The sequence below is a fragment of the Odocoileus virginianus genome, chromosome 6, assembly GCF_023699985.2.
Source record: "Odocoileus virginianus isolate 20LAN1187 ecotype Illinois chromosome 6, Ovbor_1.2, whole genome shotgun sequence".
NCBI classification, from domain to species: domain Eukaryota; kingdom Metazoa; phylum Chordata; class Mammalia; order Artiodactyla; family Cervidae; genus Odocoileus; species Odocoileus virginianus.
In genome coordinates this window covers 8,539,490-8,556,366 of record NC_069679.1, presented here as the reverse complement: position 1 = coordinate 8,556,366, position 16,877 = coordinate 8,539,490, and the positions used below count along the sequence as shown (strand labels likewise).

Below are 16,877 nucleotides of genomic sequence, written 5' to 3'. Positions count from 1 at the left end.
CACCTTCCCCCAGGATGACTCAGATGGCAGCATCGAGTGTGTGAACGAGGAGAGGAGGCTCCACAAGAAAGTCTGCAACGTCAGCTATCCTTTCTTCCGGGCCAAGGCCAAGGTAGAGACTGGGGCGCGGAGTGTGGTGGGCCCGGGGCGGGTCAGACTGGGGCGCGGAGTGCGGTGGGCCCGGGGCGGGTCAGACTGGGGCGCGGAGTGCGGTGGGCCCGGGGCGGGTCAGACTGGGGCGCGGAGGGCGGTGGGCCCGGGGCGGGTCAGACTGGGGCGCGGTGTGCGGTGGGCCCGGGGCGGGTCAGACTGGGGGGCGCGGTGTGTGGTGGGCCCGGGGCGGGTCAGACTGGGGGGCGCGGTGTGTGGTGGGCCCGGGGCGGGTCAGACTGGGGGGCGCGGTGTGTGGTGGTCCCGGGGCGGGTCAGACTGGGGGGCGCGGTGTGTGGTGGGCCCGGGGCGGGTCAGAGTGGGGCGCGGAGCGCGGTGGGCCCGGGGCGGGTCAGACTGGGGGGCGCGGTGTGCGGTGGGCCCGGGGTGGGTCAGAGTGGGGCGCGGAGCGCGGTGGGCCCGGGGCGGGTCAGACTGGGGCGCGGAGCGCGGTGGGCCCGGGGCGGGTCAGACTGGGGCGCGGTGTGCGGTGGGCCCGGGGCGGGTCAGACTGGGGCGCGGAGCGCGGTGGGCCCGGGGCGGGTCAGACTGGGGGGCGGAGCGCGGTGGGCCCGGGGCGGGTCAGACTGGGGCGCGGAGCGCGGTGGGCCCGGGGCGGGTCAGACTGGGGCGCGGAGCGCGGTGGGCCCGGGGCGGGTCAGACTGGGGCGCGGTGTGCGGTGGGCCCGGGGCGGGTCAGACTGGGGCGCGGTGTGCGGTGGGCCCGGGGCGGGTCAGACTGGGGCGCGGTGTGCGGTGGGCCCGGGGCGGGTCAGACTGGGGCGCGGAGTGCGGTGGGCCCGGGGCGGGTCAGACTGGGGGGCGCGGTGTGTGGTGGGCCCGGGGCGGGTCAGACTGGGGCGCGGAGCGCGGTGGGCCCGGGGCGGGTCAGACTGGGGCGCGGAGCGCGGTGGGCCCGGGGCGGGTCAGACTGGGGCGCGGAGCGCGGTGGGCCCGGGGCGGGTCAGACTGGGGCGCGGTGTGTGGTGGGCCCGGGGCGGGTCAGAGTGGGGCGCGGAGCGGGGTGGGCCCGGGGCGGGTCAGACTGGGGGGCGCGGTGTGTGGTGGGCCCGGGGCGGGTCAGAGTGGGGCGCGGAGCGCGGCGGGCCCGGGGCGGGTCAGAGTGGGGCGCGGAGCGCGGTGGGCCCGGGGCGGGTCAGACTGGGGGGCGCGGTGTGCGGTGGGCCCGGGGCGGGTCAGAGTGGGGCGCGGAGCGCGGTGGGCCCGGGGCGGGTCAGACTGGGGCGCGGAGCGCGGTGGGCCCGGGGCGGGTCAGACTGGGGCGCGGTGTGCGGTGGGCCCGGGGCGGGTCAGACTGGGGCGCGGAGTGCGGTGGGCCCGGGGCGGGTCAGACTGGGGGGCGCGGTGTGTGGTGGGCCCGGGGCGGGTCAGAGTGGGGCGCGGAGCGCGGCGGGCCCGGGGCGGGTCAGAGTGGGGCGCGGAGCGCGGTGGGCCCGGGGCGGGTCAGACTGGGGGGCGCGGTGTGTGGTGGGCCCGGGGCGGGTCAGAGTGGGGCGCGGAGCGCGGTGGGCCCGGGGCGGGTCAGACTGGGGCGCGGAGTGCGGTGGGCCGGGGGCGGGTCAGACTGGGGCGCGGAGCGCGGTGGGCCCGGGGCGGGTCAGACTGGGGCGCGGAGCGCGGTGGGCCCGGGGCGGGTCAGAGTGGGGCGCGGAGCGCGGTGGGCCCAGGGCGGGTCAGACTGGGGCGCGGTGTGCGGTGGGCCCGGGGCGGGTCAGACTGGGGCGCGGAGTGCGGTGGGCCCGGGGCGGGTCAGACTGGGGCGCGGTGTGCGGTGGGCCCGGGGCGGGTCAGACTGGGGCGCGGAGCGCGGTGGGCCCGGGGCGGGTCAGAGTGGGGCGCAGTGTGCGGTGGGCCCGGGGCGGGTCAGGGAGGCACGGGGGAGCAAGAGAAGTGGAAGAAAACAGAGGGGCAGACTGGGGAGGGATGGACAGACCTGAGGGTGGCTTTTAAATTAAGGTTTTTTTTTCTCCCATGAAATGACATTTGAATGACTTAATCAGCCAGCCACCCCAGGGCTGACAACACACTCCAGGAGAGCATGGACCCTCACCTCAGGGAATCCTGCCACTCCCACCCACCACTCCCCCACCTCCTCTTGGCCAGTTAGCCCTCTGTACTGTATCCTAGCATGTTTTTACTTTAAAAAAAATTTTTTTTTGGCCTCACTATGAGGCATGTGGGATCCTAGTTCCCTGACCAGGGATTGAACCCACGGCCCCTGCATTGGAAGCATGGAGCCCAACTGCTGAACCACCAGGGACGTCCCCCTAACATGTTTTTAAAATGTCCAGCCTCTGTCTCCCCAGCTGTGCCTGGGAGAGATGGGGAGGAAAATGAATGTTTTTTGAGCAGGTACCAAGTGCTTAAAAGTACATGTGAAAAGAGTGTAGGGTTGGGAGAAGCAACTTCCTGGGAAAGGGGAGTAGACTCCAGATTGTGGGGGCATTTTCCCATCCCCTGGGCGGCAGGCAGCCACTGAAGGTTCCAGAGTAAGGGAACACCCAACCGAGGCCAAGCTGCTTGTAAAGTGAGAATCAGACAGAGGGGAGCCTGAGGCAGGGCTACCTGGAGAGCCGAGTGTGTTCCCAGCAGCAGAGTCTGCAAGGCTGGGGGCCAGGGAGGGGGATTAAGGCTCCTTATAAAAGAACGTCTCTGGTGCCAGGCAGGTCAAGACTGTAGTGTTTGAGGTGAGACACTGGCACACTCAGGAATTCCTGGGTGAAGACCCAGGGGGAGCAGCACCCAGCCCAAGCTTCCCCACCCCACCCGTGGCCACTCGGGGAGAAAGTTCCCTCCATCAAGTTCTCCTTGGGAAAACCAATGAGGGTCAGGCCTAGGAGGAGCACCAGGGTTCTGTGCAAAGCCTCAGTATCACCACCAGGCGGGGCAGAAGGTAACAAAGAGGCTCACAGGGCACCCAGGCCCTACTTCTGGGGGAAGACCGAGGGCAGCATGGGGACTGGGGCCATCAGAGTGGCGGGGGGCCTCTGGACAAGGAGACAGATGTGTGACCAGCCTGCTGAGTAGCCTGGGACAGCCTCCACCCTTCTCCACCGGTTCACATGCAAGAACAGGGAGTGCATGTGGGCGGTTTTACCACTCACTCCTGGCCCCATCTCCCATGGTGCCATGGTGATGGCCGTCTCCCCTTCCTGCCATCAACTCACCCACCGAGAAAGTCCTGCAGGAAGAGTCTGAAGTTGGACTTGCTGCCTTCTAGTAGTTAAAAGCAAAGGGAGGTGGCGAAGGGCTGGCTCCACAGCCGAGAAGCCCCATCTCAGGAGCTGTTGACCTTGGCTGCGTCCCCTCCACAGCCCCCAAGCGCAGCTCACATTACTCCAGCGCTTGGTCCTCCCTCCCCCAGTCCATTCCCCGCCGGCAGGGTCCACTGACAGGGCAGGGGCTGGAAGGGTGGGCCAGGGCTGCTGCGGGCAAGCAGTTCCCTGCCATCCCAGCTCCAGCGACTTTTTCTTTGCAGGTGGCTTTCCGTCTGGATTTTGAGTTCAGCAAATCCATCTTCCTGCACCACCTGGAGATCCAACTCACAGCGGGCAGGTCAGAGCTGGCCCACTCCTTTTCCCTCCCCACTCGCTACTCTGAGGCCCTGTTCTGCCACTAGGAACTGCCCTTTCCTACACCAAATCCCCCATCCCTCGCTGCCTCAGCCTGGGAGGGCCCCAGGTTAGTTCCCAAGTTCTGGCGAGCCTGCTGCACTGCCACTGTTCTTCAGCTTGGATAGAAATAATAATACCCTCACCTTTACATATCAGTTACATAAAAGCCCTACAGTTGTGAAGCACTGGGCAGGTATTATCTCAGTCAGTCTTTACAGCAGCCCCTTAAGACAAGCAAAGCAGGACTTATTCCCATCCCACCTCCCAGGTAAGAAAAAGCTCAGAGAGGTTGAGTGAATTTCCCAACAATACACAGCATGTAAGTAGCACAATGGGAAGTTAAACACTAGATTTTCTACTCCTCCCATCCAAGCACTAACCAGGTTCAACCCTGCTTAGCTTCTGAGAAGGGACGAGATGGGGTGCGTGCAGGGTGGTATGGCCATAAACAGATTTCCTCCTCCTTATCCAGTGCTCTTTCTGCCCTGGCCCCTTCTCTCCCCTTGGAAAGTTCCAGTTTTTAAAGACCTTCTCTTAACTGTGGATCTGTCTGTCTGTCTCACAGGCTTCCCTGAGGCAATTCGCTGTAGGTTGACACCATGAATCACCCAAGTCAGTAATAAACACACAAAGGCAGGAAGGGATTCTAGCTTTATAAGGCTTTATAAACCCTCCTGAGAACTTCTCTACACTGGAAATAAATCCAGCAGCACCAACATTTCAGCATATACACGAGTCAGCAGTCACAAAGTGCCAGTGATCCACACTCAGTGTAGTTAGCCAATCTGTGCACTTTGGTGGAATGCTCACCTGCCAGGAGGTAAAGATGTGTTGATATCTTGAGGCCTCCCTCTAAGAAAAGAGCCCCTCTCACAGGCAATGAACATCCTTGCCTTCAGTCTCCTTGGCAGTGTGGCTGCTGGCGGGTACTTGTGAGTTGGCTGTGTATGCGTGTCAGACTCCCTTTTCTAACTAAGCACCTCTCTGGGGTAAAGCTTCCAAAGGAAATCCAACTTCATGTACCTAATGAGCAGAGATTGTATCTCTCTATGTCTAAAATGATCTGCCCCGGTGGTTCGTGGTGCTCAGAAGTAAAGGGAAGCGTGTTTGACAAAACGCTCTCTAATGCCTCCCTGGTCTTTTCAAGGCAGCCCACAGCCCCTCAGCCACCCCATGGGAGCTGCCCAACCTGTACCTCAGAAAGGTCAATTCCAGAGTCAGTAAACGCTCTGCTTTGAATTAATTCCTCATGCTCCTCCCCTCCCCTGGGCAGAGCCTTGCTCCACAAGCATCATCCCCACCCCCGGGGCCCCCAGCACAGGACTTGCCCGCTGACAGATGAGACGGGACACAGGCTGCTGGGACCAAGCTGGCACTGTCCTCCCAGCCTCCAGCCTGGATGTGCTGCGCCCAGGGAGCGGGCAGGGAAAGCTGAGGTCCAGGTCCCCCGCCTCCCCGGCCTTTCCCCTCCCGGGAGACACCTCCGATGGCTGCCCGCCCCCTCGCCCCCGGGGCGGCTTCTCTGGAGCCGCAGCCCTAGGCTAGCTGGGAGGCTCCTTCTCGGCCTGGCTTGGATCCCCCAGCCGCCCTGAGCCAGCCGGGGTGCTGGGGCTGAGTGGAGCTGCAGGTGCTGCCGGCTCTCCTTGCAGTGACAGCGATGAGGAGGAGAGCACCAAGGAAGACAACACGGCCCTTCTGCGCTTCCACCTCAAGTACGAGGCCGACATCCTCTTCACCAGGTGGGCTGGGCCCCGGGGCCCCTGTGCCGAGGTGCTCGGAGATGCAGCCAAGTGTGTCCCGAGGAGTGCAGCGCCCCGTCCATGAAGGGGAGGCGGTGTCCATTAGAGGAGGAGGCACAGACTTGGTCCCCAGGGAGCTCCCCACAGGGGGCACCCCAAAGGCTGGGGCCGCAGGCGGTGTCCACCCAGGAGAGACTGCAAGTGGGGACCTGCTCAGCAGAGAAGTCAAAACTGTAACAGGACTTGCTAAAAAGTCCATCTGCATTTCACTACCACCTCCCACTGGCAATTCTAAACAGTGTCAGTGAGAAAATTCTCCCCCTCCAGGGCAGACTGCTCCCACCACGCCCTCCCTCAGTCTGCCCCTGGCCCCCAGTCTGCCCCCCTCCACCTCCCAGAGCTCCCAGGTAGGTGGAGAAGTCAGGAAGTCACAGCAAACAGAAAGCTCTGGCCCTCCTTCAGCCAACACTAGAGGCTGGAATGGTGCACAGTGGGCAAGTTTGTGATCGAAAGAGGCCATGCCCCTGGGCAGGAGGCAGGGATGGCAGAGAACTGGCCCTTTGGATTCATGCCCATCCCACACACCAGCAGACATTGCTAACTGATCTCAGTGTTTATTCCTGCTGAGCCTCAGAAGCCTTCCCAACACAGCCCTCCCAATGGACACATGAGGAAACCTGTTTGCTGTGGTCTGGGGGAGGCGGGAGCATGCCCACACCTCCTTTCGTTCATTTATCCATCTCGCCAACATGACTGAGCGCACAGCGTCCACGTCCTCTGTCCCTGCAGGAGCAGCAGCCTGAGCCACTACGAGGTCAAGTCCAACAGCTCCCTGCAGAAATACCATGGCACTGGGCCTCCCTTCCACTGCGTTTTCAAGGTTAGGCTGGAGGGCAGCCAGGCAGACAGCGAAAGACAGGAGCTGAGAACCCCCGTTTGGGAGGGAAGGAATCTGAAAGCATTGCCAGTGCCTAGATTTCAGCCTCAACCCTCCCACCCCTTCACTGTGTGACTTTAGGCAAGTCCCTCCCCCTCTCTGAGCCTCTCAATCCTCATCTGGAAAAGTACAGGGCTAGACTGGGAGGATGTGTCAGTGAAGATTAGGTGCATCTGCTTATGATTTTTTAAATATGAAAAAACAATGATATATATAATGCTCTGGGGTTTATTCTCTCCCATAAAAAAGAAGTCCAGAGTTGACAACTTTACAAAGTCCTCTGGGACTGGGTCTCCTTGTGTCCACTCCACCATCCTCAACACGTGATTATCAACCTCTCAAGTTCACCTCATAGTCCAAGGTGGCTGCAGCTCCAGTCATCACATCCTCATTCCAGGAAGAAGGAAGGGGAGAAGAGCATGCAAGACCCCTCCCCGAGGAACCTCTTTGGCACTGCCTCACACCTCCAATTACTCTCATTGTCCAGAACAGTGTGATTCAGCTGTACGGGAGGCTAGGAAATGTGCCTTTTGTCTTGGTTTCTGTCACTAAGGAAGAAGGGAGAAGGAAAATTAGGAGGCATTTAAGAGTCTCTGCCCCATGATCTTCCCAGCCCTGAATTGTTAGGCAAGAGTTGGTGTCAGGCAGACAGCTAGAAACACACAGATACCTTGATGACTCATCCAAGAGAGGTTTAGTAACCTGCCCAAGGCCACACAGCTCATCTGTGGCAGCAGCCCTGGGTTATGTGTTCAGCCTTTCTGGTTCCAAAACCCTGCGTGTAATCACTGCAGCCCTGACACTGAATGAGGTGATGAGATGGTCAGATGGCATCACCGACTCAATGGACATGAGTTTGAGTAAACTCCAGGAATTGGTGATGGACAGGGAGGCCTGGTGAGCTGCAGTCCATGGGGTCGAAAAGAGTCAGACTCAACTGAGTGACTGAACTGAACTGACACTTAATGTGTCACGGCTAGAATGTGCACCAGTGCACACTATTTACATCCTGCATCTGGATGTAATCATTACATCCATTAATGGTTCTCTCTCATAATAAAGGAGTTGCTGTCACCATCTCCACCCAGACCTCTGTCCAGGGCAGCACCCAGCACCATAGCCAAACGAGGGTGAAAGGGGGAAGTAACCCTTACTCTCAGCCTCATGGCCCCCAGTGGCCGTCCTCAGCCTCCGGGAGCCCGTCCCTTTCAGCTTTCGTGCAGTTTCCTTCCTGCAGCCCCCAGCCAAGGTCTGGAAGAGCCTTAGAGCATCCTCAGCGAGAGGGCCAGGGAGCTTGAAGGAACTTGTTTCTCAGGCCCGGCTGGGGTCGGTGGGGGGCTCACCCCATGGACCTTGTCCCCCACCACCCAGCCGCTGCTGGGTGTGCTGACACCTCCCCCACTCCGGCCGCAGATCCAAAACTTGGGCTTGTTTCCCATCCACGGGGTGATGATGAAGATCACCGTTCCCATAGCTACCAGGGCCGGCAACCGGCTGCTGCTGCCGAGGGACTTCCTCACCGACCAGGTACCCGCGCCCGGGGGCCGGTGGGGAGCGGACCAACAGACCCCGGGTGTGCCCTCGAGTGCCCAGACCTCAGCTCCTGCTCCCGGGCCCGGCCGGCGGGGCCTTCCCTGGGCAGAGGAGGACAGAGGATGGCTCGGGCTGCTGAGTCTGCCAGGGCTGCTGTGAGGCTGGTGGCCTGTTTCCTCCTGCAGGTGAACACGTCCTGTAACATCTGGGGGAACAGCACGGAGTACCGGCATGCCCCGACGGAGGAGGACTTGAGTCGGGCCCCACAGCTGGTGAGCGTCCCACACCAGGAGCCCCCGAAGGAGGAGAGGGGCTGCCTGAGCTCCTCGTCCTGTAGTTTGTCCACAGGAGCTTGTGGAGCCTCTCTCTGTCCCAGCCTCAATTGAAAGGAAACAGAAAAGATACTTCGTATCCTTAGTGGGCTCACATCTCATGGGAGACATGAGGTTGAGTGTAAAGAAGCCAGGGATGAGGCTGGGAGACCCATTGAGGGGCAGAGGAGCAGACAACCTTGAATAAGAGGAGCAGGGAGGCTTCCCTGGTGGTCCCGTGGCTGAGATTCTGTGTTCCAAATGAGGGGGCCCTAATTCGATCCCCGGTCAGGGAACTAGATTGCACATGCCACAGCTGAAAAGGTCCTCCATGCTGCAGCATCCTGTGTGCCATAACTACGACCCAGTGCAACCAAATTAAAAAAAAAAAAAAATGGAACAGAGATCATGGACTTGCCCCTGTGCCTAAAAGGGCTAGTAGGATATGGACAAGCAGAGGGAGGAGGAAGGAGCCAAGATGGAACAGCATAACAGAGGCCAGACCCCACGAGGCTTGTGCTGGAAACACTGACCATATCAGCCGGGGCCTCCCTGTCCCCAGAGATAGAAGGCTGTGCTCAGTAGATCAGTCAAGTCCAACTCTTTGCAACCCCATGAACTGTAGCCCTCCAGGCTCCTCTGTCCCCGGAATTTTCCAGACAAGGATACTAGAGCAGGTTGTCATTTCCTTCTGCAAGGGATCTTCCTGACCCAGGGACCAAACACTCGACTCTTGCGTCTTGTGCATTGGCGGCGGAGTCTTTACCTTTAGCGCCATCTAGCAAGCCTGCAACGGAAGGCAGCCCAATTTCAACCCCCAGGTCCTCTCAGGACTCCTGCTAATGTCCAGGTTTCCGTTCCCAGGGCCACCTCGGCCCCACGCACCGATTTCTGAGTATGCTTTCATGACTCCTTACCCAAATAAAAATATTCGCTGTTTTCATTTGATTTCCCCAAACAACGCATCTTTGGAGTGTAGTGCACTGTACTGAAGACAAACTTGGGTGGGGTGAGGTGGCTGCAAGAAAGCCACACAAGTGAGTCTAACCTAATAAATCCTAATTATTTGATGATTTGTTTGGGTTTTCTATTAGGATAGTGTCATCTGCAAGTAATAATAGTTTTAGTTTTACCATTCAATCCTTTTAAATTGTTTTTCTTATTGTTCTGGCTAGGAGCTCCAGGGCAATGCTAAACAGAAATGATGACCATCTTGTCTTGATTCTGCTTTTAGAGGAATTATTTTTAGATTTTCATTGTGAAATGTAATACTTGATGTAGTTTTTCTTTCTTTTATTTTTTTAATAAGCACTCTTATTCAGATTCAGGAAGTTCCCTGGTATTTTTTATCACAAACAGAAGTTGGATTTCATAAAATGCTTTTTCTGCATCTGTTAAAGTAATGTGTCACTTTCCCTTTAATGTGTTTGTAGGGGGATGACATTTATAGGCTCTCTAATGTTGACCTAAAGTTCTGCTCCTGGAATACATCCAGTACCGCACAACTTCAACTGGAGCATCGGATATATTAATACTATCCCTGCCTTGTCCTCCAGCCAGCCCTGGCAGCCCCAGCCCCTGTGTCCTCCACCCTCACCTCCGTCCTTGTCCCCTGTCCTCTGTCACCCTTCCCCGGGCACAAAACCCCACTTGGTCGAGCTGGGCGGCTGAGCCATTTCTCTGGTGGCCAAGCCCCTGCTCACCCAGAGACCCTCCTCTTTCAGAATCACAGCAACTCTGATGTAGTCTCCATCAACTGCAACGTGAGGCTGAACCCCAACCAGGAAATCAATTTCCATCTGCTGGGGAACCTGTGGTTGAGGTCCTTAAAAGCAGTAAGTAGAGCTCCAGGGCCAGGCTGGAGGAGATGGGTGCTAGGGAGTCTCTCCAGGGGAGGGGCCAGCTCCTGACAAGGCCTCTGATTACACAGCTCAAGTACAAGCTGATGAGAATCACGGTCCACGCCACCTTGCAGAGGCAGTTCCACAGCCCATTCATCTTCCGCGAGGAGGATCCCAGCCGCCAGGTGAGCACTCGGAACCCTGCAGACCTGGGCTCATGCCAGGCCAGCTTGGGGAAGGGTCATCCCTTCCCTTTAAAGCTTCCCTACTCCCCCTGCAGGAGAGAGATGGACAGGCCTGCCGGCAGTTTGCAACATCAGAGGAGAGGGGAAACAGAGTGAGACAAACAGGCCATTGGGACAAAAGTGGGGAAGAGGGGACCAGAAATAGGCATTCATCACCCTGTACCAGGGGTGGGGGGTGGGCGGTGGTCACCAAGCTCTATACCTCCACAGCTCCCCGGAGGCGGAGGAAGGAGGGACACCTGTGTGTTTTACACTGGAGGGAGCAGAAGCGCTGCCCAGGCTGCCTGCCTCCTGCCTTGGGGCAGCGAGCCTGGGTCTTGGCAAACTCGTAGCCTAGAATGGCCAGCCAATCCTCCCCTTCTCATCCGTCCACACCTCAGATCTAATGAATGAAGGCTGTTGCAAACTGAAATTGTGAAGACCAAGGGGTGGGAGCAGTCTCTGTATTGGGACTCTTTTTTAATTGAGTAAAGCCAGACTGTTTTAGATCAGACTGGCTTGAATCAGGGTCCGGGAAAGGAGCGAAGATCCAGGTGGTGCTCCCGGAAAAATGAGAAATTGGGTCTTGAAATGAAGGTTGGGTGCTCTGGAAGGAGCTGGGCATCTTGGGCGTGGGACGCTGCTGCCCTCCGCTGGCCACATCCCTGAACTGTGGTCTGGGCTCCGGGTTAGCCTTCTATCCCAGGTGCCCAGTGAATCCACAGCCCCGTCCCAGGAGATGCTGGAGAGCAAAATACACCAGGTCAGGAAGCCAGACCTTAACAAGTCACCAACGCCGATCCCAAACAGCATGGGGGTGTGCCAGGCAGCGAGGGAGCAGGGGCAGAAGCCCAGGAGCGGCACTCAGGGCAAACACCCCAGGAGCAGTTGTACTTCTTCCTCCTTCAGCGCTTGTCAGGTTTTCCTCCTGTGACTCAGCCCCCACCACAGATTAACGAGGACAGCAAAGTGTGGGTGCAGTCTGAGGATGAGCCCAGGTCAGAGCAGGGCGTGTCCAGGGAAGGCTTTCTGGAGACAGTCCACTTGATCTGAATCTTGGGAGACATGCGGGAATTTCCCAGGCAATCAAGTGAGAAGTGTGGTGCAGACACCACACACTTAACAACCCCACTCTCCACACCGGTTCATCTGTCAATTACTAGTTTGTGATTTCTCCTTCCACTCCCACCCCTCACCCCCCAAAGCCCCTCTTATACTCTCTGGATGCCTCATTTCTCTTAGAAACCCAGTCACCCCAAACTTAAGCCCCTGGTGGTTTGGCTTTGTGCAAGGTGCCAGTGTGGGAAGGCAGAGCCAGGTGCCAGCCTTCAAGGATGGAAAAAGCTCGAAGGGACCTGGAGCCCTGAGTAGGTGCCCTGTTCCCTGCTCACCACGCGTGGCTCTGTGAGGGACGTCCCCGTGGCCACTTTGCAGATATGGAAACGGAGGCTGTGTAAGGGAAGGCAGAGGGAGCGGGCTTTCCTACTGAGCAGTCCGTGGCCACGCCGGGTTCTGCTGCCATGCTGTCGAGGAGTGCATTCATTCAGGCTTGCAGCGAGGTGACTGAGCTCCTGCTCTGCGCAGGCCCTGTTCCACACACTGAGGACAGAGCAGCAACAGAACAGATAACCCCTGCTCTCCTTGAGCTGACCGTCTGGGCCGGGGTGGGGGAAGAGGCAGTGAACACAGTACGGTGTCAGTGGTGATAAGCTCTGCCCAGAAAAACGCAGATGCATAACGGTGGAGAGGAGGAGGTGCTGTTTTATACAGTAAGCCTGGGGGAGGCCGATTCCATAAAGGGACAGAGAACACAGTGGGGGAGCACAGCGGCGGGGGAACACAGCGGTGTCTTGTGGCGGAGCCCCGCCAGCAGAAGGAACAGAGCTCAGAGTCCCAGCAGCAGGCGTAGTGCTGGGCGTCTCGGTAGCCAGGTGGTGGAGTTAAGAGCAAGGGACAGAGCAGGAGATGAGGCTGGAGAGATTAAAAGGGCCAGAGGGTGCAGGGCCTTGCAGGCCGGGATGAGGACTCTAATTCTCACCCTGAGTGAGATGGGAAACCTGGGGAACCCAGCAGAGCAGAGCATACATCCCCTGCCTCCTCTGGCTGCCGGGAACAGACTAAGGAATGAGATGAGGAATTTGTGTGAGGACCTGCTGTTAAAGGTACCAGGTGGCCGCGTGGACCGCCGGATGTGAGTCAGGAGTGCAGTGGGAGGTCTTCCCTGCTGGCCCGGTGGTTAAGAACCCAAGCTCCTAATGCAGGGGGCCCAGGTTTGATCCCTGATCGGGGAACTAAGACCCAATAGGTTGTGTGGTGGTGGTGGTTTAGTCGCTAAGTCGTGTCTGAGTCTTGCGATCCTATGGACTATAGCCTGTGTGGCATGGCCTAAAAACAAAAACAAACAAAGATAGTTTTAAAAAAGTGCAGTGGAGAGTCCAGGTAGAAGGTAGAAACATGAGTGCATCAGCTGGCATAGAGATTGTTATGGCCTTCCCCAGAAGTGTGTTAGGGCTTTTCTCCAAAAACAGAGGGAAAAAAAAAATTATTTTATGACTCAGTCTGTATAAAGACAAATAAAATCCAGGCAAGATTATATTCATTTTTTATTCTAACTTTAAAGGAAATTAGAACATTTTTGTGGGCCCCTAAAAGCACTGTGAGTTAGTCACTCAGTCGTGTCCAACTCTTTGTGACCCCATGGACTGTAGCCCGCCAGGCTCCTCTGTCCATGGAATTCTCCAGGCAAGAATTCTGGAGTGGCTGCCATTCCCTTCTCCAGGGGATCTTCCTGACCCAGGGACTGAACCTGGGTCTCCTGCATTGCAGGCAGATTCTTTACTGTCTGAGCCTTCAGAAGCACTGCGGGCCCTTGGCACTGTGCCCACTGCACCTACTTCACCAGGCAGCTCTGAGGGGGAGTCACGGAGTGACTGGAGACAGAGAGGAGGTCCACGGAGAGCGGGATGGGATGAGTTGGGAGATTGGAATTGACATATACGCACTGCGGATACTGTGTATAAAATAGACAACTAAGGAGAAGCAGTGGTGTAGCACAAGCTCTACTCCATGCTCTGTGCTGACCTAAATGGGGAGGAAATCCAAAAAAGAGGGGACATATGTACACATTTAGCTCATTCACTCCACGGTAGAGCAGAAACTCACACAAGACTGTAAAGCAACTACACTCCAATGAAAAATAGTTTAAAAAAGATGTCCAAGGACAGAGCCATGGGACACACCAACACTTAGGAAGCAGCGGGAAATGAAGCAAGAAATAGGAGCCCGTGTAGAAGGAGGAGGATCCAGGCAGAGAAGTGGCCCAAACCAAAGCAGGAAGCGTCTCAAAGAGAAGGTGGGATCGCCTGGCCACTTAAGCCAGGGGTCCCCCGTGCTGGACGGGGCGCTCTGAGGCCGCTCAGCAGGCTGCGTGCCACCCAGCTCTGCAGCCTCCGCCAGGGGAGGGGGACGCAGCTCTCCCACCAGCGGCCGGCTGTCTCCTGCCCTCCTTCCTGCCCCAGGCTGCCGCCCGCCGGGGGCCCCAGGACAGCAGTGCTGTTGATACAGCCCCACCGCTCCCCTTGCAGATCACGTTTGAGATCTCCAAGCAAGAAGACTCGCAGGTCCCCATCTGGATCATCGTGGGCAGCACCCTGGGGGGCCTCCTGCTGCTGGCCCTGCTGGTCCTGGCGCTCTGGAAGGTGAGGGCCCCGCGGGGGGGGGTGCAGCACCCTGGCTGTCCCGGCCTGGGGCCCCAGCCTCTGAGCTGTGTGGCCGGTGCCCACGCGCTCCTCCCCGTGGGAGCGGGGCCCGCCCAGCCTCCCCCCCAGAACGCGCCGGCTCCTCACCACAGCAGGCAGATGGGCCACCGGAGGGCACTCAACCTGTGGCTCCAGCCCTTTTGTGGGCCCCCTTCTGGGTCCCTGATGAAAGCCAGCCTTCCTCTGATCAGAAAAAAAAGAAGCACACACAACCACAGAATTTCTCCAATTTAATGTCAGGCTGTGAAGAAATCCCTTAGAAGCCTGTCTCTGTCTCTGAGCCTCAGGTTAAGCAGCCCCAGTTTCAACCTCCTCCTCCTCGAGATCAGGCGAGGGGGTGCCCGGAGAGGGTAGTGACTCGGGCAGCGTCACACAACACGACTGCCTGCCTCTGGGCATAGGCTCCATCCGCCTGGTTCCAGCCTCCGTGTCACCAGTGAGGCGGCCCCTTGCGCGCCTGGCAGCTGGCGGGGGGTACTCAGCGTGAGCAGGGGAGGCATTCAGGGAACGCCTCTGAGGAAAGAAGCCCCAGGAGGGTGAGTGGAGGGCGGGAGACAGGCCTTGTCCACCTGCCCCTCCCTGACATTCGCCCCTGTGCCTCCCCACAGCTCGGCTTCTTCAAAAGTGCCAAACGCAGGAGGGAGCCCGGCCTGGACCCCACCCCCAAAGTGCTGGAGTGAGGCTCCTGAGGAGGCCGTGAGCGGATGGCGGCCGGGATGCGGGCCCAGGCAGTGTGCAGGCCCGGAGCCCACCGAGCTGGGGCGGAGAGGACACCAGCTCACTTTGCACTTGACCTCATCTCCTGAAAGACCGAGTCCGCTCCCTCTGAAAGGAACTCGAGTCAGTTTTCAGAGGGACTGTCCTACTGGGAGCCGCAGCACCTCCAACACAGATCCCTAGGGACTTAAAGGGACCCTCCCCCAAGGTCCACCCAAAGTCACCCCCAGGCTGTGCAGGGGCGTTGCCACCCCCACCACTAAGGTGCTAGGAAGTCGTCATCACCCCATCCTCAGATGAAACCCAGAGAGGAGACTACAAATGCAAACGCGCGCTGCCTTCTCCGGACCTGTAGTTGCAGGGGGGCAGCGGGTCTGTATCCTGTGCTGACCCCACCCCTACGCTGCCCACAGCTCCTGGTCACCTCACCCCTTCCTAGCCGGAGATAGGTCCCTGGAGTGCCCCCTGAGTGAGGGCCCCCGTGGTGACGGCTGCTGGCCAGGATGAAGACAGACTCTGGGAGGCAGAGACTGTGTTGGACAGGCAGCTGGGACCTAGGAGAACCGAGAGGGGGGTGCGGGTGGGCTCTTCCCAACCCCCACCTGCGTTCACCTGGCTGACACCCACACCCCCTCCCGCGGTGCTCACAGCAGCCCCGGGCCTGTAGCTGCCGCCCCTCCCGCTGCTTTCGTTGTCCCTGGGCGCCTGGCGGAAGCCTGTGGATGCTGCAGTCCCCAGGGCTCCAGTTCTCACTTCTCCTTCCCCACAGCCTGTCCTGAAGCAATGGCTGCAGGCTGGGGGCAGGGGTGAGGGGGCCTCCCTGCATCACTCCCTCCCTACACATACACATACACACACACACACAGCCTCCCTGCATCACCCCCTCCCTACACATACACACACACACAGCTTCCCTGCATCACCCCCCCACACACACACACACACAGCCTCCCTGCATCACCCCCTCCACACACACACAGCCTCCCTGCATCACCCCCTCCCTACACACACACACACACAGCCTCCCTGCATCACCCCCCCACACACACACACAGCCTCCCTGCATCACCCCCTCCAAACACACACAGCTTCCCTGCATCACCCTCTCCCCCCCACACACACACACAGCCTCCCTGCATCACCCCCTACACACACACACACACACACACACACACACACCCTCCCACACCCTCCCTGCATGACCCCCTCCCCGAACACACACACACACACACAGACCCCCTCCCTACACACACACATACACACACACATACACAGCCTCCCTGCATCACCCCCCCATACACACACACACACACACACACACACACCCTCCCTGCATCACCCTGTCTCCTCTACACATACACACACACACAAAGCCTCCCACCCCTCCCTCTCACACACACACACACACTGTCTCTGCATCACCCCCTCCCTACACACACACACACACACACACACCCCACCACCATCCCCACCTCCAGTTCCTCCCTTCTGCTCACCCATCACCCGTGCCCGGGAGCAGGGCTGGACCAGTGCTGAGGGGCTCTCCACGGAACATACTGGATAAAGCCAGTGCAGGGACCTCCGGAGCCTGTGCAACCTTGGTGGCAAATATCTGATCAGCCAGCCCCTGGGACAAGTGGAACCACCAATGATGGTGCCCCGAGGACAAGAGGCACACCTGGTGCCCAGCCGAATAATTTATGCCTTGACCTGGTCTTGAGGTAGGAATGAAAGGGGATCCATCAAAGGCATCTGTCCCCTGACACACAGTACGACCTTTACTGTCGTAAATATTTTTTAAAAAATTTTAAAAATACAGTGTTTAAAAACAACCAAGAGGCTGCCATCCTTTTGTGGGCAGGACACGTCCTAGTGAGCCACGCTCTGGTGACGGGAGGTGGATGAGGGGCTCCCTATCAGGAAGGGGCGTGTCCACCCCTTGCTCCCTACAACACCCCCTGCCAGGGCCACCTGGTCCAGGATGGACATCTCAGTGATGGGTACTCCCTCCCTCCCACGCCCACTGTGCCTT

General features: G+C 58.9%; 1 protein-coding gene across 1 annotated transcript in view; it reads left to right on the top strand.

The window, feature by feature from the left end:
* Positions 1 to 16,677, top strand: part of ITGA11 (integrin subunit alpha 11) — a 132,583-nt gene extending 115,906 nt beyond the window's left edge. The window contains exons 21-30 of the mRNA XM_020880529.2: positions 14 to 112; positions 3,650 to 3,726; positions 5,435 to 5,524; positions 6,314 to 6,404; positions 7,875 to 7,988; positions 8,180 to 8,266; positions 10,030 to 10,140; positions 10,236 to 10,331; positions 13,955 to 14,068; positions 14,737 to 16,677. Coding sequence (XP_020736188.2) covers positions 14 to 112; positions 3,650 to 3,726; positions 5,435 to 5,524; positions 6,314 to 6,404; positions 7,875 to 7,988; positions 8,180 to 8,266; positions 10,030 to 10,140; positions 10,236 to 10,331; positions 13,955 to 14,068; positions 14,737 to 14,808 — 951 coding nt within the window. The 3' untranslated portion in view covers positions 14,809 to 16,677. The remainder of the gene's footprint in view (positions 1 to 13; positions 113 to 3,649; positions 3,727 to 5,434; positions 5,525 to 6,313; positions 6,405 to 7,874; positions 7,989 to 8,179; positions 8,267 to 10,029; positions 10,141 to 10,235; positions 10,332 to 13,954; positions 14,069 to 14,736) is intronic.
* The last annotated feature ends 200 nt before the right edge of the window (positions 16,678 to 16,877 follow it).